At 34.0% G+C, this 23,713-nt stretch overlaps 1 protein-coding gene across 4 annotated transcripts; it reads right to left on the bottom strand.

Annotated features, from left to right (window-relative positions):
* Positions 1–10,590: 10,590 nt before the first annotated feature.
* On the bottom strand, positions 10,591–23,693 carry LOC143084804 (putative bifunctional dTTP/UTP pyrophosphatase/methyltransferase protein). Of its 4 annotated transcripts, none has more exons than XM_076260855.1 (6): positions 23,541–23,693; positions 22,563–22,700; positions 14,936–15,039; positions 14,317–14,381; positions 11,680–11,812; positions 10,591–10,753 (listed from the first exon to the last, which is right to left on the bottom strand). In XM_076260855.1, exons 1-6 carry the CDS (start codon positions 23,628–23,630, stop codon positions 10,612–10,614), a joined length of 672 nt encoding a protein of 223 aa, XP_076116970.1. In that variant the 5' UTR covers positions 23,631–23,693; the 3' UTR covers positions 10,591–10,611. The 4 variants fall into 4 exon arrangements, with proteins under 4 accessions (XP_076116970.1, XP_076116972.1, XP_076116971.1 ...); XM_076260857.1 differs by lacking the exon at positions 10,591–10,753 and adding an exon at positions 10,802–10,945; XM_076260856.1 differs by lacking the exon at positions 10,591–10,753 and adding an exon at positions 11,003–11,233.
* Positions 23,694–23,713: the final 20 nt, after the last annotated feature.

The raw sequence follows: 23,713 nt of genomic DNA, 5'->3' as shown, positions 1-23,713 counted from the left end.
CAAGCCTAAATAAATGTTCAGGATTATCTTCTTAAATCTCCCGAACGTGGAATCTAGGTGGTTAAATCTTTTGTGGAAGGCGGCTCTAATGATTTTGAAGCCCATGTACGTCTGATAGCTATTATTCGTGTATTTCTCTGTCCTATTTGTTCTCCCATTTATTTGTATTGTAGTCCTGTCATGTAATGTTGTCATTTTAATGTTACATTTAACATTGCCATAAAAGCCGGAAGTTTGGCTAGTCACAAAACCAGGTTCAACCCACCATTTCTTCTTAAAATGTCCTGTTCCAAGTCAGGAACATGGCCATTGTTATATCGTAGTTCGTTTCTGTGTGTGTTACATTTTAGTGTTGTGTTTCTGTTGTGTCGTAGTTCTCTCAGCTTTAGTTTGTAACCCGGATTTGTTTTTTTTTTCTCAATCGATTTATGAATTTCGAACAGCAGTATACTACTGTTTCCTTTATTTATTCTACAGTTCTATTTTGAGGTCTTCTCTCAATACTTTCGATGATACAACCCAGACCTCAAAACCCATGTGTAAAGCAGGTGACTTTGTTAAAGCACGTATAAACCCAAACTTCATCGTGCTTTAGTTCTTGCTAATGCTCGTGATAATGTGACTATAGTATGGCATATCTAATTGGTCACATACCTTCAGCTCTGGTCCATGATGATGGTACCATGTGGAAATATTGTAAATCTGATATAATTCACCTCCTTGAAGAGGAAATTTTCTCCTCTTTCAATCTTCCAAGTTATGACAATATTTATCAAGAGTACCAGACTTATAATTTGATACACCAAACGCGCGTTTCGTCTTCATTAAACTCACCAGTGACACTCAGATCAAAATAGTAAGAAAGCAAAACAAGTATAAAGTTGAAGAGCATTGAGGACCAAAATTCCAAAAAGTTGTACCAAATACGGCTAAAGAAATCAATGCCTAGGATAAGAAATCCTTAGTATTTCGAATAATTAATACTTTTGCAAACGGTAAATTATACAAATGACCATATAAATGATACTGATGTCAACACCGAAGTGCTGATTAATGGGCTAGTGATACTCTCTTCCGATAAGTTTTCAAACGGATCTCACGGGAGATCAGGAATTATCGTTAACATTGTATGATCCGAAGTGAAAGTTAAGGTATCTTCATGAAGATCTAAACAAGCTATGGGTGGAATTTGTTGCCACAAAGGATACCAGTCTTATGGAAATCCCCCGGCCATGCGTTTTTTTTTTTGAGGGACCTATGTCAGTTTGATTTTCTTCAAGGCCTTGTTTTTACGTATACGTACAAGGTAAAACAGCTTGCAATAACAACTATGTATGCAACTAACGGAAATCGGCCGCGTATACCAATATTTGTTCATGGGAAGGGTCTGATGGTGGTAGAAATTATTTAACTCACCGAGCAAAATTGGAAGAAGGACGACGATGAAAACGATGACTGATGTCAGGTTTTCGAAAATTGTCATACCCTTTGTTCGTTAAAATACCCCATACAACCACTCTTTCTGAGGGTTCATGTGTGCTTTTGTAAGGCAAAGTCCCATAAAACCTAAAGACTCCTAAGGTAGAATATACGCTGAAACTTTAGTCCATCATTAAACTCATTTGATTTAACTGCCTTGTGAAATATTTGTGACTGGCATTAGATATACATAAAAGCAAAAACCAAATTGACTTCGATTCATTTTTAATAAGCCGTAAAATTCAGAAATATATCTTTAAAAGTACATGCGACATAAAAAAAAAAAAAAAAAAAAAAAAAAAAAAAAAAAAAAAACGAATTGAGAGTCGGTTGTTCCATCTTCTATTTTCTTATTCCATCTTCTATTTTCTTATTGTTGCTAGTCTGAATTAATTCCCTTTAAAATGAGCATTTGGTGATTTCATTATTTTCAAATTAAGTTGAAAATGAAGTCACGGTTTATTTCATTATACATTTCTTTTTTTAGTAGAAATTGTTATCAGATATTATTTGATACTTTTTATAACCTCTTTTAAAATAAATTTACAATAGTGCAAAACTCAATCACTAATCTTTTACCTTATTTAAAAAAAAAAAAAAAATTGCACCATATTTCAATTCTAAGATCAGGCAAAAATTAAAGAATAAACATTTTTCTTTAAAAAAAAAGTAATTATTTAGCCTGCATGTAGGGTGGTTTATTAAAGTTGAAAAATTGTTGGCTTGGTCACTCTACTAATTCTTCAAAACCATTACTAAAGATTAATTGTCCTGTTTATCTCCATGGTCTTATCCACTTACAGGAAACCCTGACTCTATTAGATACGACCAGCCTACTGCATGCGAGAACCACTATATATGGCCTACAATTAAGTTAATGTATGCTGGTGTTAAACTTTGAAATGAGCTGCCAGATGAGCTTCGTAACTAACTAAAGGCAATCATCAGGCGCGTAGCTACGTTTACGTCAAAACGCCCGGGCGTACACTTGAATTTAGGTTAAAACAAAATCAATCCCAATAAATCAAAAAGATCTGGTTTAAAAGCTTGTAAATCTTTTTTCAATAGCTTGTAATTGCGATTAAAAGTGATGAAATTGACTTTCGATGAAAGGATACCGTATTATATATTTGTTAATTTTCTTTCAGTCAAAGTCTGAATCTACTGGGAGTTCTTCTTACTTTCCCTTTGTTTAAAGCAATTCATTATCAGCTGAGATTCGATATCACAGGCACTTGTTTCTATCCATACGAAGGTCGACTATTCCGACACACCTATATTACGACATACTTTTATTCGACAATACTTTTATTCAACAGTCTAAATAAATATATAAAGACAAGGGTTAATAGTTGTGTCATAAGAATGTCAACTTGTAGAGTGTAATCAATGTTCCAGAAAAAAGAACCATTATTTCAAAATTCCAAAACTAGAAAACCGAGCAGCTCATTTGTCGTCCTGAATATGCATGGCATTTTTGGCTACTTAATTTACCATTGTTTAAACAAGGCAAAGTCGGTGACATCCTATTGGGAAACCAAACAGGCCTTTGAAACTGCGATGCTAAATGTTCTAAGATCTGACGATTCTATGACAGTGTCGTGGGAACTAAAACATGGAATATGGGAAAACATTTTTTTTTTCTGTCAACATGCATGTTCTTTACGAATTCAATATTAAATGCTAATCCATATCTTAATTTAAGAACAAAACCAATTTCAAAATATAAATTGCCAAAATGTGTGGATGACGCTTTAATAATTTTCGTCCATGTCTACTCCTTCTAAAATTGTTATAACTGTGTTTGAATACTAACATCAAAGTTTTAAAAGTACTTAGAAAAAGTCAAAATTTCGAGATTTCAACAGTCGAAATTTCGATTTAAAAAAAAGTCGAAATTTTGAGTTTACAAAAAGTCGAAATTTTAAGATTAAAATGAGTTGAAATTTCGATTTTAAAATAAGTCGAAGTTTCGAGTTTAAAAAGGCGAAATTTTGAGTTTAAAAATAAGTTGAAATTTCGAGTTTAAAATAAGTCGAAATTTCGAGTTTTAAAAAAGTCGAAATTTCGAGTTTCAAAAAAGTCAAAATTTCGACTTTTCAATAAGTCGAAATTTCAAGATTTTAGAAAGTCAAAATTTCAAGTTTAAGTCAAAATTTCAAGTTAAAGTCAAAATTTCGAGATTTTGAAAAGTCAAAATTTCGACTTTGAAAAAAAAAAGTTCACTGCCAATTTTATTTTTTCTATGTCCCTAATACGCTTTCGTACAAACGAAATATCATATAATCTTATATTTTAAAACCTATAAATTTTGATAACTTAACATTTTCCAAAATCTGACCATAATGACCACTATTTGTTTTTACCAAAAAATAGAGTTGATCGTTACAGGAACGTATATTCAGTAATATTGTAATACTTTATATATAAAGCATATCATTCATTCGAATTTTCGTAGATATAACACTGTTTTGAAGAACACAAACACCCTTGCAAAAGTTATTATGCGTATAGTCTGTTACGTCTGACACGCATATTTTTGACGTTTTGTCAATATGTTATCCTTATTTTAGACTACAGTAAAGTATGATAAAACAATTTGCACTTTTTTTCGAAATAGTATTTACGTGTCTAGTCTATGATATAAGTTTTATATATCTTAACTGTTCTGATTTTATAGAAAAGCTGTCTATTAGTGTGGACTTGTTGAATACACAGTATTGACGCAATAACGTGCGTAACGTCATAACTATGCGTATGCCTTTTTTAGTATTGGTATTATCATCTGATAAAATCATGCCGATTATAAGATGCACAGTTTTATCTACTTTCAAAATCTTTCTGTTTGAACCCGTCGACCTGGAACCTATCAATTATTGGTGATATTAATAATTTGGAAAACAAAAGGGCCTGGAATGGAGTATACAGCAACATTCTAAATACACCCCCCTTTTTATTGGCCGATCAATGCATTTGAAAGGGGACATATAGTTGGAACCCCCCTTTTTAAAATGGCTAGACCCGCCCCTGCTGAGTCTGTGGTTAAAGTTTGTTACACTTCAATTACTTTGTCGAATTTTATGAAACGTTAACAGAAGCTTTTTGTGATAAATGGATGAAGCAAATTTTTAAAAGTATACTTTTTTTTGTCAATTGACATACGGACTTACCTTTTAGCAATTAATAGACGGTCAGTGATTATTATTTTTTACATTACAAATTTGAAATAATTTTTCAGATATTGTCATATTCCATTTTAAGAAAAAAAAATTCTTCAGAAAATGTTTGATTATTTGAACTTCTGTAATGGACTGATGAATGGATTCTGAATTGTCCCGGGAAGCGGTAATCCCAGGCGAGAACCACGGTTCCAAATGAACCCTTTACGAATTTTCATAATGCACCTAAACATCTATGCAAATTAATCAATTCATATCCATTAACGACATTTGCACAAAAAGGTTTTTTTTCGAGTTACTTCTTTGAACCACGGGTTTCTTATATACATATTTTAAAGTAACTGGTTTGGATATTTGTGTAAACAATGTATAAATTAAACATAAAAAAAAGATGGTCTCTAAAGTATGTTCAACTTGCTATTGATTCGTTTTTAATGTCAGAAAAGTGCCTTCCCCTCGAACCCACAACTAGTAGATGTTATAACCTGGATTCGATTGGGCCCTCAAACCCCTCACGAGGTTAGGGCGTACACTTAAAAAGCCTAGCTACGCCACTGATCATCTTTAAATCAATTCAAGAACTTGGTAAATTCTTGGTCTGGCAGCTCATGTTAATGTTTGGCTTGCAAAACCAGTTAACTCTGTTCATTAATTTTGGTTGAATGCTTTCTTTTCTGCCTGACAAAATCATTTTGTTTTGTTTACTATAGAGTGCTTCTGCTATTTTGTGCTTATCGTACTTTTGCTATTGTGTTTATTTCTCATAAGTGCATGTTTCTGTGTGTGCGTTTAAGATGCTTCATAGAACTTTTGTGTTGCATGTATATATCTTAATTTGAACTCCGACTTTCTGTATTCATTTGTATGTGTGCCTGACTTGATAGAATTTTGTTTGTTGTGCTTTTGTTCTGTCGGGTTTCAAGGTTCTTCAGAGCTTATGTTTGTAATTGTATTGCTTATACCGACTATAAATAAAGCTGTATGTCTTAATATGGTTCTCACTAAAGATTTTTGATGGCGAGTCCAGGGACTCATCATTTTTGGCCATGGAGTAAGAAGAAAATATTTTATTGCAATATAATTTATTATTCTAGTCTCCATGACCTTATAGAGCTATATATGTAATGAAATTAAATACTTTTTTTCACTTTTACTATAAAATAATGATATATGTGTCCAGTTTTACAAAATATCTCAATCTTGTTACATCTTTGGACTCACCAGTTTTGAAAATGGCGAGTCCAGACAGATTTTCATGAGTTTAGCAACTCATGGACTCGCTTTAGTGAGAACCCTATCTTAAGCCTTATGTCTTAAGCCAATTGAATCCTACCTTAATACGCTAGGAGCAAACCACAAAACACATATAACCTATGTTTGGACCCATTGTAATGTGGTTGTTAAAACTCTCTTATATATCTGAAAATATTTTTCACACTCTTTCCAAATATCTCGTAGAGGCTTCAGACGCGGATCTGCGATATGAGGTAGCATTGGAAAAAGGGAAAGGGGCTTCGGGCTAGATAAGTAAATCTGACAAGTATTTGCTAACTTAATTTTGAGCTTTAAAAAAGACAAAGCGACAGTCCGAATTTTATGTGTGCGTATTAATTCTGGAGAGTTAATAAAACTAAATGAAAATTCGAGTTCAATTATGATATAAAATTAATTCAGACAATTTCTTAATAACCGACTTGTTTTCATTTATTTTCAATCTGTCTCGAAACTTTTAATCTTCAAAAAAGTTCTCTTGGAAGCGAAAAGAAAAGGGCATCTGCAGTTATCCTTACTGTTTTTGTTGTTGTTGTTGTTTTTTTTTTATCACAATTACCCCCAAGTCAAATACTAGTGGAATATAAGTGTGCTGTGTCCTTTGTATGTGAGACGCCTGTTTGGCGTATAAAAGTACTTGTTTGTTTGATCATTTCCCCTAGGATTGACAAACAATACCCCTGCCTACACAAACATTGAACAACGTATAAACACGAAGAATGTGTCCATAGTAAGTTTCAAGTTGGTTGAACTTCTCCAAAAATACCCTTGACCAAAAACCTTAACCGCAGGAGAGACAGACGGACGAACGAATTGACGGACGGATGGACGAACGAATGGACGGACGGACAGACCGAAAAACATAATGCCCCTATACTATCGTAGAAGGGGCATAAAAGTACCAGAATCCACTTGCATGATACTTGTTTATAGTTCCCTCATGGTGACACATTGATTGAGCAACGTAAGTCAGGAATCTGATGTACAGTAGTTGTCGTCTGTTTATGTAGTTCATACGTGTTTCTCGTTCTTATATAGACAAGACCGTTAGTTTTCCCTTTGAATGGTCTAACACTAGTTATATTTGGAGCCCTTTATAGCTTGCTGTTCGGTGTGAGTCAAGGCTCCGTGTTGAAGTCCGTACCTTGACCTACAATGGTTCACTTTTATAAATTGTTACTTGGATGGAGAGATGTCTCATTGGCACTCATACAACATCTTCCCATATCTATATAATTATTTATTATAACAGGCTAATGTAGCAATAACTGCAACTCCAACAGCCGACGTTGTATAAACATACAGTACAGACAAAACCCTAACTATAACTGCAGTCCAACAGCCGACGTTCTATAAACATACAGCACAGAAAAACAGTTATTGCAGTTGATATTATCTATTAGCTTCATATAATGTTTGTATACTGGTATAATACTGCTATGTTTTAGTGTTTGCACACTGGTTTAGTGAAACTACTGGTTTAATATTTGATTTATCTGATTTGTACTGGTTTTGAAGAGATTGTATTTTGGTTTCTATTCTATTTGCGCAATGTAAAGAGTTTGTCTAATTTGTTGTTAAAGAGTTTGTTTACTGGTTTGGTAAAGAGTTTGTTTAGTGGTTTGTAAATACCACTAGTTTATCTACTGGTTTGGTGAGGAGTTTCTTTAGTGGTTTAATGTAGAGTTTGTTTTTTGGTTTGGTAAAGAGTTTGCCTACTGGTTTGAGGAAGAGTTTGTCTACTGAATTGGTGAAGAACTTGTCTACTGATTCAATGAAGAGTTTGTCTACTGATTTGATGTAGAGTTTGTCTACTGGTTTGGTGAAGAGTTTGTCTACTGGTTTGGTGAAGAGTTTGTCTACTGGTTTGGTGAAGAGTTTGTCTACTGGTTTAATGTAGAGTTTGTCTACTGATTCAATGAAGAGTTTGTCTACTGATTTGACGCAGAGTTTGTCTACTGGTTTGGTGAAGAGTTTATCTACTGGTTTGGGGAAGAGTTTGTCTACTGATTCAATGAAGAGTTTGTCTACTGATTTGATGTAGAGTTTGTCTACTGATTTGATATAGAGTTTGTCTACTGGTTTGGTAAAGAGTTTGTCTACTGATTCAATGAAGAGGTTGTCTACTGATTTGACGTAGAGTTTGTCTACTGGTTTGATGTAGAGTTTGTCTACTGATTCAATTAAGAGTTTGTCGACTAATTTGGACAAGTTTGTTTGTCTACTGATTTAATGAAAAGTTTGTCTACTGATTTGATGAAGAGATTGTCTACTGCCTTTGTGAAGAGTTTGTCTATTGGTTTGGTGAAGAGTTTGTCTACTGATTATATGAAGAGTTTGTCTACTGATTATATGAAGAGTTTGTCTACTGATTATATGAAGAGTTTGTCTACTGGTTTGGTGTAGAGATTGTCTACTGATTTGATGTAGAGTTTGTCTTGTTGTCTACTGATTTGGTGAAGAGTTTGTCTACTGATTCAATGTAGTTTGTCTACTGATTTGATGTAGATTTTGTCTAGTTGTCTACTCATTTGGTGAAAAGTTTGTCTACTGATTCAATGTAGAGTTTGTCTAGTTGTCTACTGATTTGGTGAAGAGTTTGTCTACTGGTTTAGTGAAGAGTTTGTCTACTGCTTTACTGTAGAGTTTGTCTACTGGTTTGGGGAATAGTATGTCTACTGGTTTAATGCAGTGAAGAATTGGTTAACTAGTGTAGATCTGTTGAATTGGTTTCTTGAAGTGTTCATCTTCTGGTTTGATGAAAAGTTTGTATACTGATTTAATATAGAATGTATCCGCTGGTTTGGTAGAGTTAGTACTGGTTTGGTAGAGTAAGTCTGCTAGTTTTTTAAAGTTTGTTCACTGGTTTAGTAGATTTTGTCTACTGGTTATGCAAAGTTTGTCTAATGGTATAGTAGAGTTTGTTCGTAGGTTTAATTAAGAATTTGTCTACTTATTTGTCATAACAATTTTTTCAAGGTTAGGTTGAAAGTTTTCCTATAGTTTGTCTTTTTGAAAATGGTATGCTGGTTTCAGACAGAGATAGTTTTCTCATTTTGGACAGAGTAAGTCTACTATTTGGTACAGAAATTGTCTACTGTATGAAATAAGGAGATGATTATTTTAAACCCTACCCAACTTGATGGAGATTTGCAACAGCACAACACTACTATTTTTATTGGAAAATGTTTTTCTCATCAGACTGTCACAAAGCACAAAAGATGTACAAGCAAACATCTAGTAACACAAAGATTCACCAAAATAATGTCCAACAAAAACTAAAAATATATCGGACTAAATTATCATTTAATACACATCCAATGGACCGTATGAAAAAAGCATGACCTTGTGAAGTACCAAAATATAAGTACATAATATTGACATTCTTTAGCCTAAAAGCAATACATATTTAGCTGTACTATTATTTATCAAAAACAAAATCAATGTAAATATTGAATCAAACAATATTCAAAGATTGCTACAGTATTTAATTCATATCATTTAAGGTTGCACTTTGTAAATACAGCTGTTTCTCAAACCACTATTCTTTTGGGAGAGATCTATTATATTCATAGATAATTTGATTTGTTGACATACTGGTTCTCAGATATGATCTCTATGTTTCATGTCATAGAGACATAACTTGGGACTGTTACCAGTATAAAAACACACTTTTGCTGTAAAAATGAATTCTGAAGTAGGCACAAAGTTAATGTAGGGGTAGTACATAATTTTAGTATATGTATATATACCTGTATATGTTTTAAAAGTTAAAAGCATATAAATGTTGAGAATATGCCGTACAGCCCTATGTTTTTACCTTTGAATAAAATAGTAGTGTATATCAACTTTCCATTTTAGGATATAATTTTACACAAACCTTCACAATAAAATGTCACAGTTTTAGCAGCTAAAGGGAGTTCCTATGGGAAATTGAAATGTCTATATTTACAGAAATGTAACCTTATTAGTTGCATAAAAATTTTGTGAATTTGGTGGGTTAAGATGGACCATGAGTTCAAATGTCCAACGAAGAACCAAATTTCTATATCTTGTATGCACACTTTGGCTCAAGCATGAATTCAAATATCCACAAAAAAATACAATCATCCTCAATCCACAAAAATTAGAACCCACATAAAAAATAAACAAATCTACATTATCTGTCTTTACAAATATCTAAAATAGCCTTCAAATGAATAGTTCGGATTTTACTGGATAGTCTTCTAATTTGTTTATTGTACACAAATTTGGTACAGTAAGTCTATTGATTTGATACACAATGAGTCTGTTGATTTGGTACACAATGTACACAGTTAGTTATATGCCAAAGGATATATATTCCTTTCGGTTAAAAATTAATTGTACAAGAACAAAATGCCTACTTGATTTATAACTTGTCATGGTGTAAACTATATAACAAACACAAGTCATTTCTTCAAGCATGACAAAAAAAGTGTGGAAAACTGATTATTTAAGTGAACCAAGTCCAAGGACCATAACTCTGCACAAAATTTTCAGGCCAGACTGATGGACTGACAGACTGACGGAGAGAAAACCCTAAAGTCCCCCTTAACCTCCTTTGTAGAGGAACCAAAATAGGAAGCTGCTCTACTTTATATCATGTCTGCTTTTGGCAGGTTGTAAAATGAGACTACTGTTTAAAATAGCAGCTTTATTCCTATGTCTGATGACAAAATATTCTTGAAACATTACAACAGAATTTGTGTAAAGGAAATCCCATCACATTAAAATAGTCTCCTTTAATTCCTTCTATCAACGATCCACCAATAGCTTGTATACCATAGCCTCCTGCCTTGTCTCTGTAAAATATAATTATACTGTAAAATATATAATCCCATCACATTAGAGTTATCTCCCCTCCAATAGCTTGTATACCATAGCCTCCTGCCTTGTCTCTGTAAAATATAATTATACTGTAAAATATATAATCCCATCACATTAGAGTTATCTCCCCTCCAATAGCTTGTATACCATAGCCTCCTGCCTTGTCTCTGTAAAATATAATTATACTGTTAAATATGTAATCCCATCACATAAGAGTTATCTACCCTCTAACAGCTTGTATACCATAGCCTCCTGCCTTGTCTCTGTAAAATATAATTATACTGTAAAATATATAATCCCATCACATTAGAGTTATCTACCCTCTAACAGCTTGTATACCATAGCCTACTGCCTTGTCCCTGTAAAATATAATAAAACTGTAAAATATGTAATACCATCACATAAGAGTTATCTCCCATCCAACAGCTTGTATACCATAGCCTCCTGCCTTGTCTCTGTAAAATATAATTATACTGTAAAATATATAATCCCATCACATAAGAGTTATCTACCCTCTAACAGCTTGTATACCATAGCCTACTGCCTTGTCCCTGTAAAATATAATAAAACTGTAAATTATATAATCTCATCACATTAGAGTTATCTCCCATCCAGCAGCTTGTATACCTTCACCTTTCTACAATATTTCATTAATAAACATCAACTATATTTCATTAATAAATATCCAAAATATTTCATTTCCATGATATCTGCTTTTAGTCATTCATAACATTAGGTCAATAAAAATTGGTCCAGTGGTGGTAAAGAAGTTCAATACTTAAGCAAATCGAAAGATATGGAGCAAAGTTAAGGATATCATATGAATCAGATTGAAAAATCAAACTTTCTATTTTCCTAAGAAATCCCTAGCTGTGTATATAATATCTAATAACAAACTTACAATGTTTCCCCTGTATCCACATAAGATGTAATGATTTCTGGTGTAAGTTTTGTCATCATAACATCTGTAGATTCTTGGAATTCTGTGATATAAAATTTTTCAGCTTCTGCACACAATCTATCTCCTTTGAATACTAAAATAAACAAATTCTGTTATTTTAAATCATCTTCTCCTCTTAATAATTTATGGTTTTCTTGCTACTTATTTTAAAAGATCTATGCTATCTCCCCTAATATAACAGTTTAAAATTTGGAATTAATCAAAACATTGTCTTTTTTTTTGTTGTAAAAATGGGATTACATAAACATGGAAAAAAGTATTGCAACACCAAATTGAAATTCAAATTAAAAAAACACTCTTTATTTTTTTGTGATATAATTTGTTGAAATAGAACTAATTAAACATTATTTAAATATCACCTGAGTTTAATCAATAAATATCGACTCGATAAGTTCTTATCTGCACATGCAGCTACTGTACTTGTAAACAATAAAACAGATGTTTTTATCCTCATTGTTTTCAACACTTTAAATAACTAACTTTCTAAAATTATGTGATTGACACCTTGTAATTGGTCACCTACTCATAACTCCAGCAAGATGGCAGATAATCAGCATGAGAGAAGCAAGTATTTCGCTGTTACAATTGCACGTATTGTTGGTCATCACCATTCCACTATAAGTTGTTCTGAGAATAAAAATCAGGCAACAAACAATGTTAAAAACCTTCCGAGATCAGGAAGACCCCCTATAACATCTGCAGGGGGAAAATCAAGCATAATGAAGGTTATTCAGAAGGAAACCCATTGCAAACAATACAATCCTAAAAAGAGAGTGATGACCATACAGGAGCCTTTAAACAACAACTGTTCAAGATTGGCTCATCGCTACTGGTTATCGTGCGATAAGACCATTTCGGGGACCTTTGCTTACGAACAGACACACAGTTGCTCGTATCGAATATAGTGCAGAGCTCGCCAAAGTTGGAAATTAGCATCGTGGAGGAAGATCCGTTGCTCCAATGGACTTGGGTTTATCTTCCTTGGCCAGATAGTAACCCAAATTTGAACCATATCGAGCATATTTGGGACACTACTGGGCATAAAGTGCATGAAAGGACACCCCAGTTCAAACACATCATGAATTAAACAATACCCTTCGTCAGGAATGGTTGCTGCTACCTTAGCAACAAATATGTTGACTTACGGCAGGAATCAGAAGATGTTAAGATGCGGTTATCCATTTGAATGTAAGCTGCGCACAAAGTACTAATTCTTTGGCGTATAACAATCAACCATGATGTGAACAATCATCTAAAGATTAATTTTGAAATGTCTGACATTGTAAAGTTCGACTACAGTAAAAGTTGTAAAACGCAAATTTTTGTACTAAAAACACTTCTGTTTGTTTAAAAAAATTTTGGTTAGAAAAAACATTTTTATTTATACATTTTTTGTTCAATTTAATGCCAATATTATCATTAACTACGTTTCAATATTATTTTACAAATATTTTATCATATTCCATCCAAAATAAGAGGCTGAGTTTTCACGTTTTAAAAAATCAAGGTGTTGCAATACTTTTTTCCATGTGTATATATATATACACAAAAAAAAAAAATAAACTCCAGCATAAAAAAGTAGTTTCTTTTTTGAGCCCAAATTTAAAAGTTGACACCTGGAATCCATCTGATATATCAATATACAATGAAATCCTTTGTCAAAAAGATGTCTTTCAAAATTAATGGTAAATTTTACACACATAAAACAAGTCAACTTTGACATTGAGTATCATTTTTGAATAGCATAACTAATAGGACAGCTTTGGTTGAAATTATAGCACAAAAAGATTTGTGAGTTTTAACAAAAACTAATTTCTTTAGTTTCTTCCTCTCTATGAAAAACGCCTGTACTAAGTCAGGATATGATAGTTGCTTTCCACTTGTTGATTGATAGCATTTGATTTAGTCAGGATATGATAGTTGCTTTCCACTTGTTGATTGATAGCGTTTGATTTAGTCAGCATATGATAGTTGCTTTCCACTTGTTGATTGATAGCATTTGATTTAGTCAGGATATGATAGTTGCTTTCCACTTGTTGATTGATAGCGTTTGATTTAGTCAGCATATAATAGTTGCTTTCCACTTGTTGATTGATAGCGTTTGATTTAGTCAGGATATGATAGTTGCTTTCCACTTGTTGATTGATAGCATTTGATTTAGTCAGGATATGATAGTTGCTTTCCACTTGTTGATTGATAGCATTTGATTTAGTCAGGATATGATAGTTGCTTTCCACTTGTTGATTGAAAGTGTTTGATTTAGTCAGTTTTTATGGACTGCCCCTGTTTGAATTGCCTTGGAGTTCAGCATTTTTGATATACTTATTTCTTTATAACACTTTTTTTAAGATTTCAAATAGCACAAGGGACCTACCTTCTTTTTACAGGTATAAATACTGTGCACAAAAGTTTTGTAATTGGTTGAGTCAGTCTAGGCTTATCATATGACATGAAGTGTTAACTATCATACAGAATCCTATTAATAGTTATCTTGTCAACTTACAGTATTAATGGTATAGCTCCATGAGCTAGCTGTAAAAAAAGGAAATTAAACTTAGTAATGTCTTATGATATTACCTGTTGAGTTAATAGGTGTTATTAATACTACAGCTGTCCATACTGTGTGAATACTACCACTGAACCTGTAATATAAAAAAAAGTGATAATATCAGAGGGGGATTGTACTTAACAAATTATCTCTATTGTGTATTTTCTTTTTTTCATGGATGTCAAGTTTTTAGGTATAGATGGCAACATATGAAGGTAAATATTATTGAAACAGAGCATTTTTAATTGGACATGACTGCAATGACAAATGAGCCTTTTTTTCAAAATTTCAAATGAGACTTTCTAATGAACTAATGGAAAATTCTGAGTGCAATTTTCTGAATGAAATTGAATGATAACTTTACAAGACAAATGTAATCAATGTATGGTTTAAGAAATATAGAGGGGTCTTGCTAATACCATTAGTCTTGGACTTATGGAAATCTGTCTGAATGCATCATCAATTCTGAACATTTGAATCTAAGGATGTTTCATTATTTATTATGAAAAAGTGATAAAATGTAATAGCAATTATATTGTATTTCATCTTACAGTATTATAAAGATATGAACAAAGGGTATGACTGCCAATGAAACAACTTTCCACCAAAGACCAAATGACTTAAGAGTTAATATCTATAAAGACTTACTGCTTTAACATTTCACAAGCATGAGTTTTGTCTCTTGGTTTTTCAAATATGACATTATTGTGGGTAACTACTGTATCAGCTCCTATAACCAGGTCAATAGGTGTCTGTAAAACAAAAACATTCAAAGTAACTATAATATCTGCTCCTATAACCAGGTCAGCAGATGTCTGTAAAACAAAAACATTCAAGGAAACTATAATATCTGCTCCTTCAACCAGGTCAGCAGGTGTCTGTAAAACAAAAACACATCCAAGGAAACTATAATATCTACTCCTATAACCAGGTCAACAGGTGTCTGTAAAACAAAAACATTCAAGGTAACTATAATATCTGCTCCTTTAACCAGGTCAGCAGGTGTCTGTAAAACAAAAACATTCAAGGTAACTATAATATCTGCTCCTATAACAAGATCAGCAAGTATTTGTGTGACAAACTTTATCGTACCTGTTCTCAAGACCATGTAATCAGATGTCTGTTAAACTTGAGATGGTTTATAGGCATGATGTGACAGGAATGATGGATACAGAATGCTGTTATGAATGTTCATGCTTTTTTTGTGATATGTTCCTGTAGTATGGGACATTTATTCAACCAGTTTGTGACAGTCTGCACTAAAAAATTTCCAACTTCTAGTCAGAAGACCAATATTCCCACATTTTTCATATGTGTCAAAACAAAATTTTGCAAAAACTTACTGGTTGAATTAAAATTTTTCTAGTCTGTGGAGTCATGTGATAGTGTACATTTTGTTTATTTTACCTGTTCGTGTGAATATGGTACATTTAATTCACCTGTGTTTTTTAACCTTTTCTTACCTTCTTGAGTGTATCTGGTACATTTAATTTACCTGTTTGAGTGATATGGTAAACTAAGAGTTTGGGTGATATGGTAAACTTAGTATACCTGTTTGTGTGACATGGTAAACTTAGTGTTTGTGTGATATGGTAAACTAAGTGTTTGTGTGATATGGTAAACTAAGTGTTTGTGTGATATGGTGAACTAAGTGTTTGTGTGATATGGTGAACTAAGTGTTTGGGTGATATGGTGAACTAAGTGTTTGTGTGATATGGTAAACTAATTGTTTGTGTGATATGGTGAACTAAGTGTTTGGGTGATATGGTGAACTAAGTGTTTGGGTGATATGGTAAACTAAGTGTTTGGGTGATATGGTAAACTAAGTGTTAGGATGATATGGTAAACCAAGTGTTTGGGTGATATGGTGAACTAAGTGTTTAGGTGATATGGTAAACTAAGAGTTTGTGTGATATGGTAAACTAAGTGTCTGTGTGATATGGTAAACTAAGTGTTTGGGTGATATGGTAAACTTAAGTGTTTGGGTGATAAAGTAAACTAAGTGTTTGGGTGATATGGTAAACTAAGTGTTTGGGTGATATGGTAAACTAAGTGTTAGGATGATATGGTAAACCAAGTGTTTGGGTGATATGGTGAACTAAGTGTTTAGGTGATATGGTAAACTAAGAGTTTGTGTGATATGGTAAACTAAGTGTCTGTGTGATATGGTAAACTAAGTGTTTGGGTGATATGGTAAACTTAAGTGTTTGGGTGATAAAGTAAACTAAGTGTTTGGGTGATATGCTAAACTAAGTGTTTGTGTGATATGGTAAACTAAGTGTAAGGATGATATGGTAAACTAAGTGTTTGTGTGATATGGTAAACTAAGAGTTTGCGTGATATGGTAAACTAAGTGTTTGTGTGATATGGTAAACTAAGTGTTTGGGGGATATGGTGAACTAAGTGTTTGTGTGATATGGTGAACTAAGTGTTTGGGTGATATGGTAAACTAAGTGTTTGTGTGGTATGGTAAACTAAGTGTTTGGGTGACATGGTAAACTAAGTGTTTGTGTGATATGGTGAACTAAGTTTTGGGGTGATATGGTAAACTAAGTGTTGGGGTGATATGGTGAACGTAGTGTTGGGGTGATATGGTGAACTAAGTGTTTGGGTGATATGGTGAACTAAGTGTTTGTGTGATATGGTAAACTAATTGTTTGTGTGATATGGTGAACTAAGTGTTTGTGTGATATGGTGAGCTAAGTGTTTGGGTGATATGGTGAACTAAGTGTTTGTGTGATATGGTAAACTAATTGTTTGTGTGATATGGTGAACTAAGTGTTTGGGTGATATGGTGAACTAAGTGTTTGTGTGATATGGTAAACTAATTGTTTGTGTGATATGGTGAACTAAGTGGTTGTGTGATATGGTAAACTAAGTGTTAGGGTAATATGGTGAACTAAGTAAGTGTTTGGGTGATATGGTAAACTAAGTGTTTGGGTGATATGGTGAACTAAGTGTTTGTGTGATATGGTGAACTAAGTGTTTGGGTGATATGGTAAACTAAGTGTTTGTGTGGTATGGTAAACTAAGTGTTTGGGTGACATGGTAAACTAAGTGTTTGTGTGATATGGTGAACTAAGTTTTGGGGTGATATGGTAAACTAAGTGTTGGGGTGATATGTGAACGTAGTGTTGGGGTGATATGGTGAACTAAGTGTTTGGGTGATATGGTGAACTAAGTGTTTGGGTGATATGGTAAACTAATTGTTTGTGTGATATGGTGAACTAAGTGTTTGTGTGATATGGTGAACTAAGTGTTTGGGTGATATGGTGAACTAAGTGTTTGTGTGATATGGTAAACTAATTGTTTGTGTGATATGGTGAACTAAGTGTTTGGGTGATATGGTGAACTAAGTGTTTGGGTGATATGGTGAACTAAGTGTTTGTGTGATATGGTAAACTAATTGTTTGTGTGATATGGTGAACTAAGTGTTTGTGTGATATGGTGAACTAAGTGTTTGTGTGATATGGTGAACTAAGTGTTTGTGTGATATGGTGAACTAAGTGTTTGGGTGATATGGTGAACTAAGTGTTTGGATGATATGGTAAACTAAGTGTTTGGGTGACATGGTAAACTAAGTATTTGGGTGATATGGTAAACTAAGAGTTTGCGTGATATGGTAAACTAAGTGTTTGTGTGATATGGTAAACTAAGTGTTGGTGTTTTGGACGTATCGATAATAAAGGCGAGTAAACACAAAAGCGTCTTCAATGTTTCGAATGCTTTACTAAAGTCTAAGATATACAAAGAGACGTCGGCAAGTGACGACGTTGCAGGCCTATTGTTACGTAAATGGCGGTAAAACGTTAAGCAAATAAAAGAGTATAAAATACTAAACTGAAACTATAACTAATTCACAACATTCTGGGGGCCGCAAAATGCAATTACTGTTCATGTATTGTTCATAAAAAGGGTATTGAAAAAACATTTTTAACAATTAAAGTTCATATTTCTAATGGCACCAGTTTCACAATTGGTCTCGTGGTAATCAGTCCATTTGATGTCCGAAGTTTGACTGCTCTCACTACTCCATCATTCCCGGTGATCAAATCTTCTATAACTGCTAGTTTTCACATCATTCTCGGTGAATTGGCCATGATTTGTATGACGGAACCGATTTTCACATGTGCGCTTTGGTCGCAGGAGACGCGATGAAATTCTCTTAATCCGGTGAGGTATTCCATTCTCCATCGTTTTGCAAAGTGTTCAATTAAAGTTACTTTATGGTTGTAAGGTTTGTTTGCTTCTGTAAAATTTGAATAATGGACCTCTGAATCAGAATTGTTCTCTTGCGATAATCTTCTTCCCTGCAGTAGATGTGACGGCGTTAGCGGCTCTGGATCTCGGATCGATCTGACTGTCACTCCATAGTACTGTGCGTTGTGGTTTTAGGGTTTTCGTGAGGGTTTTAGCTATTCGAGCTCCTATTACTGCAGCCATCAATTCTAGCTTTGGTAATGTCATTTTGGCGAGTGGAGTGAGCCGGTTTTTTGCAATTACGAGAGAAGAAGTGTTTCCTTTACATAAGAAGGCACTGGCTCCATAAGCTCGTTGGCTGGCATCAACAAAGACATGCAGTGTTATTTTCTCGTTGCTTTCATTCTCATTTTGATCGTTAAAATAATGTCGTGCGATTTTCGTATTAACAGTTACATCTCGGATGTCATCTAAAATTTCACACCATAATTTGACTATGTTGCTAACACCTGGTCCCAATCGTATCCTTCTTTCCATAATGTTTGTATCAGTAGCTTAGCTCTTACGGTCACTGGTCCAAGAATTCCGAGTAGGTCGTAAATTGACGATGATTTAAGCAATACTTCTCTCTTTGTCGCTTGTGAATTGTCAATATCTATAAGATCTTCATTTAGTTTCGCAAAAGTCAATATATCTGACTTTGCATCCCAAAGCATTCCAAGAATTTTCGTCTCGCTATCCTTATCAAGTATGTTTGCCTTTATAGCTTTGTTGCTAAGTTGACTTCCATGTTCTCAAATTGAATCCTGCATTTGTCATGAGTTCTCTAGATTCTTCAAAGAAATTTAATGCGGCTTCTTCCGTATTGACACTTGTAAGTATGTTGTCTACATACAAATCACGCTTGAGTATTTCAGCAGTAGCACTTTTAACCTTTGACAAATGTTTCAATAATGTAGCGTTAAGAATAAATGGCAAACATGTCGCTCCGAATAAAATTACCTTGAATCTGTAAGTCTCAAGTTCACTCTTAAGGTTGCTTGGATCTCTCAGCCAGAAAAATCGGGTGGAATCGCGGTCTTCTTCGTCTAGTCCAATCTGGAGGAATACTTTCTCAATATCAGTTGTTAAGGCGTATTTCCCGTAGCGGAATCTTGTAAGAATATCTGTTAACTTATTAAGCTGCGGCGGTGTGGAAGAAAGGCAATCATTTAGGCTGGGTGATTCTGAATCTTGACGACAACTGCAGTCATATACTATACGTATCGGTGTAGTCGATGAATCTTTTTTCACTGGGTGGTGCAGAATATAATGTACTTGATTAGTAGTCTCATCCAGGGTTTCAACCTTCTCTATGAAACCTCGATTTTCTTGGTCGTTGATAATGTTACCGTATATCTTAAGCATCTCTGGTTCTTTAGCAAGTTGGTTTATCACATTGTATGTTCTCTTTCTGGCAATCATTTCGTTGCTAGGCAACTCCGGATGTTCCTGTTTCCATGGGAACTTGGCGATGTACCTATTGGCTTTCAAATGAATATTATTCTCTTGGTAAGTGGTCATTTCTTGCATCGCTTTCACTTCACTGTCCTTTTCTGTTCCTATGGATTCGATTTCCAAAAATTTATGTATTTCACATTCTTCTAGTCTGTGTGGGGTCAAAATTTTCATAATCGATGACGATGATTGATTGTTACTGTTAGTGTTCAATTGTATAGGTCCTGATAGCAAGTATCCTACTTTGGACTGTAAAGCGGTTGGTCCGGAACCTCTAATTACTCTGTCTCCAACTATAACCCAATAATAATCGGCGCCAACTAAGACTGATATCTCAAAATCCTCGTCTTGTAAAGCTGGGTGGGCTAACTTCAATCCATTTAAATGCGGAAAACTTGACTGGTTCCTTGCATATGTATGTATCAGATAAGCAATCTGTGGTACTATAAGGACTTCAATAGGGATAAGCGTATTCGTTAGACCTTTTATATAGATAGTAGCAATTTGTAAATTTCTAACCTTCTTGTTGGATTCACCAAAACCGGATATCGTTATCGCTTCTTTCCTATGTAGTCTCAGGTTCAATAAATCGGCCATCTCTTATGTGATAAAGCTTCGCTGGGCTCCTTCGTCGAATAGTATATTGGCTGTGTTAAAATGTGTCTTGTCATACGTGATAGGTGCTATCGCGGTTTTCAACAATACCTGTGATCTTACCGATGATGTGGATGAATGCATGCTTGCGACTGTGGCATCAGTATCTGGTTTTGATGTACTGCTATCTTTAGACTTGGTATACAAGTGTGTTTCATTCTTTGAACAAATACTAGTATGGTGTCGTTTATTACAGTTTTTACACGTCTTATCGGATTTGCAATCGGCAACTCTGTGATTTCCTAAGCAATCAAAACATGCCTGTTTTTCCTTAACAATTCGTTTTCGATCTTCAATTTCCATGACATTTTTACAAGCTAATGGGGCGTGAACTCCTTGACAAAAGATGCACGGTTTCTTGGTTATGTCTCTCTTTCCTATTTGATTAGCGTTTTCTCATATATTTCCAGGTAGTTTATTTAATATTATGGGCACTAAAAGGCTTCCGAACGACTCGTGAGACTCCCCTATACTTTCAAGGCCACGAATGTAGTTTTCCATGCTGTCGTAGAATTTTTCAAAATGTGTAATATTTGACATTGGACTGGGAAGGGTGATTAAACTCTGCATGTATGTTTGTACTATCTTGTGTGGTTGACCGAATCTTTGTTTCAGTACATGTAATGCTTGTCCGTAATTTGTGTTAGTTATTTGTAGACCTGCTAAGCATTGGGTGGCTTCTCCGAAAACAGTTGAGATTTCAAGTAATTAAATTTCTGTACATCGTTTAAAGACAGGTTATCGTGTACGGTAGCACTAAACGAATCCCAAAAGGGTTGCCATTCTAACATATTCCCGCCGAACGTTGGTAAATTTAATTTGGGAAGTTTGTGGTACATGCTGGAGTTTGAAAAAACGGACGCTGATGTATTTGCGTGCATGAAACTGGGCTGTGGCTGACTTTCTTGATGATTTGTGTAATTAATAAACTCCTGTGCATTTGGGTTTAGCAATGACTTACTTGACTGTTTGTGATTTCCGATTCCTTAATGATTTTTGAAAGTTTGGTTACTGCCATTTCTATGTCATACGTGTATCTGTCGGCTTCCTCTATTTCTTCCCTCACTTCCTCTTCTGATAGTTCCTCCACAATCTTCTCGTTCAGTTGATCGACGAATGGTAGAAAGTTCGCTAACGTCATATTCCTGCAAAAGTTCCTCGGAACTCGGTTCCACTTTCTTTAGCAACTTTGTAAGAACTCCCCGATGTCCAGCTCGTCTGGTCTTCATCTTCGTTGTAGCGGTACTCATCTTTCGTATTCTTCTGTTTTTGTCACAGCACCAATGTTTTGGACGTATCAATAATAAAGGCGAGTAAACACAAAAGCGTCTTCAATGTTTCGTATGCTTTACTAGAGTCTAAGATATACAAAGAGACGTCGGCAAGTGACGACGTTGCGGGCCTATTGTTACGTAAATGGCAGTAAAACGTTAAGCAAATAAAAGAGTATAAAATACTAAACTGAAACTATAACTAATTCACAACAGTTGGGGTGATATGGTGAACTTAGTGTTGGGATGATATGGTAAACTAAGTGTTTGTGTGATATGGTAAACAAAGTGTTTGGGTGATATGGTAAACTTAGTTTACCTGTTTGTATGAATTGGTACATTTGATTTACTTGTGAGTGATTTGGCACATTTATTTACCTGTTGGTGTGAGTATGGTACATTTAATCTACCTGTTTCAATGATATGGTATATTAAATTAATCTGTTTGAGTAATACGTTACATATTTTTACCTGTTTGAGTGGTATGGTACATTTAATTAACTCTGTTGTTTGTACATTATGGTACTTTTATTCAACCGGTTTATGTGATAAGGTTCATGTTATGCACATTAATTTTACCTGCTTATGTGATAAGTTGTGTGTACAATAACTTTGCCTGTTTAAGTGATAAGGTGCATGTACATTAACTTTACCTGTTTATCTGCAAGAATTGATGCCACTTCAATAGTCTTCTGTTTAGCTGTTTCTTTAACATAATCAACAGGACTTTTGAAGCTAGATTTGTCCAAATTTTCTTCAAAGTTTGATTTCACAATTTCAAACTTTAATCCCTGCAATGAAAATCAGAAACTCTGACTATATAGTGCATTGATTTTTGGCAAATAAAACAAAAAATCTTGTTTAAATTCAGATAACTCAGGAGGTTGACGAAGGATTTTTTTTAAAACAGTGAATCAGTGGCTTTTTAAAAACCAAAAACACCCTTCAACTTGTTAAACCAAAACCTATCAATCTCATAAAATATTTGTTAAGGGTTTGTTTTTAAACAGTGGATCAATGGCTTAAAATTAAAAACACCCCAAAGGTTTTAACTTGTTAAACCAGAACCTACCAACCTCGTAGAATATTTGTTGAGGGTTTTTGGGACTAAAATAGAAGGCAACATATAGTCTTTAACAAAATATGGGTGTTTAACTTAAAATTGACATTAGCTGTAAAGGTCCAAAGTCTGAAAGCTATGAATAAATTTATTTATTATTGTAACATTTCCATGTAACAGTAGCCAGTGCCATAATTATAATTAGAACCACCTAGAAGACACTATATTGTTAGTCCAAATAATTATGACGTCTTGGAAGGCTTTTTTAAATTTTTCCTGTCGATGTAAGGCGTCAAAGAAAAAAAAATATAATAGCCTTTCAAGATGTCATAATTATTTGGACTAACTGTAATGTGCGCACAAAAAGTGTGGAGAGCTTCCAATCTGCTCTCAGGAAACATCAGTAGATTAACGACGCCTTCATCTGCATTGTATAAGAGCCAGAATTGGTTACTTTGATGAATCAATTATGGCAATACAGATACAGAAGTGTGAACTCATATATTCACACTTATTTGAACTAAGTGTCATCTGTATTTATTAGGGTATTATTAAGAACGCTAAGTCTTACAATGTTTTCAAGTATTTGTTTACGTCTAGGTGAACTACTGGCTAAAACAATTCTTTTACAATTCAGATTATGAATAATAGGTTGCAGCATTTTGTGATCTGTAACATCAACTTCCAAGTAACATGTGTTTCCTGTTTACATGTCAACCACATGTCAGTCACGTGACAAAAACT

This window comes from Mytilus galloprovincialis, chromosome 8 (genome assembly GCF_965363235.1).
Source record: "Mytilus galloprovincialis chromosome 8, xbMytGall1.hap1.1, whole genome shotgun sequence".
Classification (NCBI taxonomy): domain Eukaryota; kingdom Metazoa; phylum Mollusca; class Bivalvia; order Mytilida; family Mytilidae; genus Mytilus; species Mytilus galloprovincialis.
Note: the sequence above shows the minus strand (reverse complement) of the source record. Positions and strands in the feature narration are given on the sequence as shown.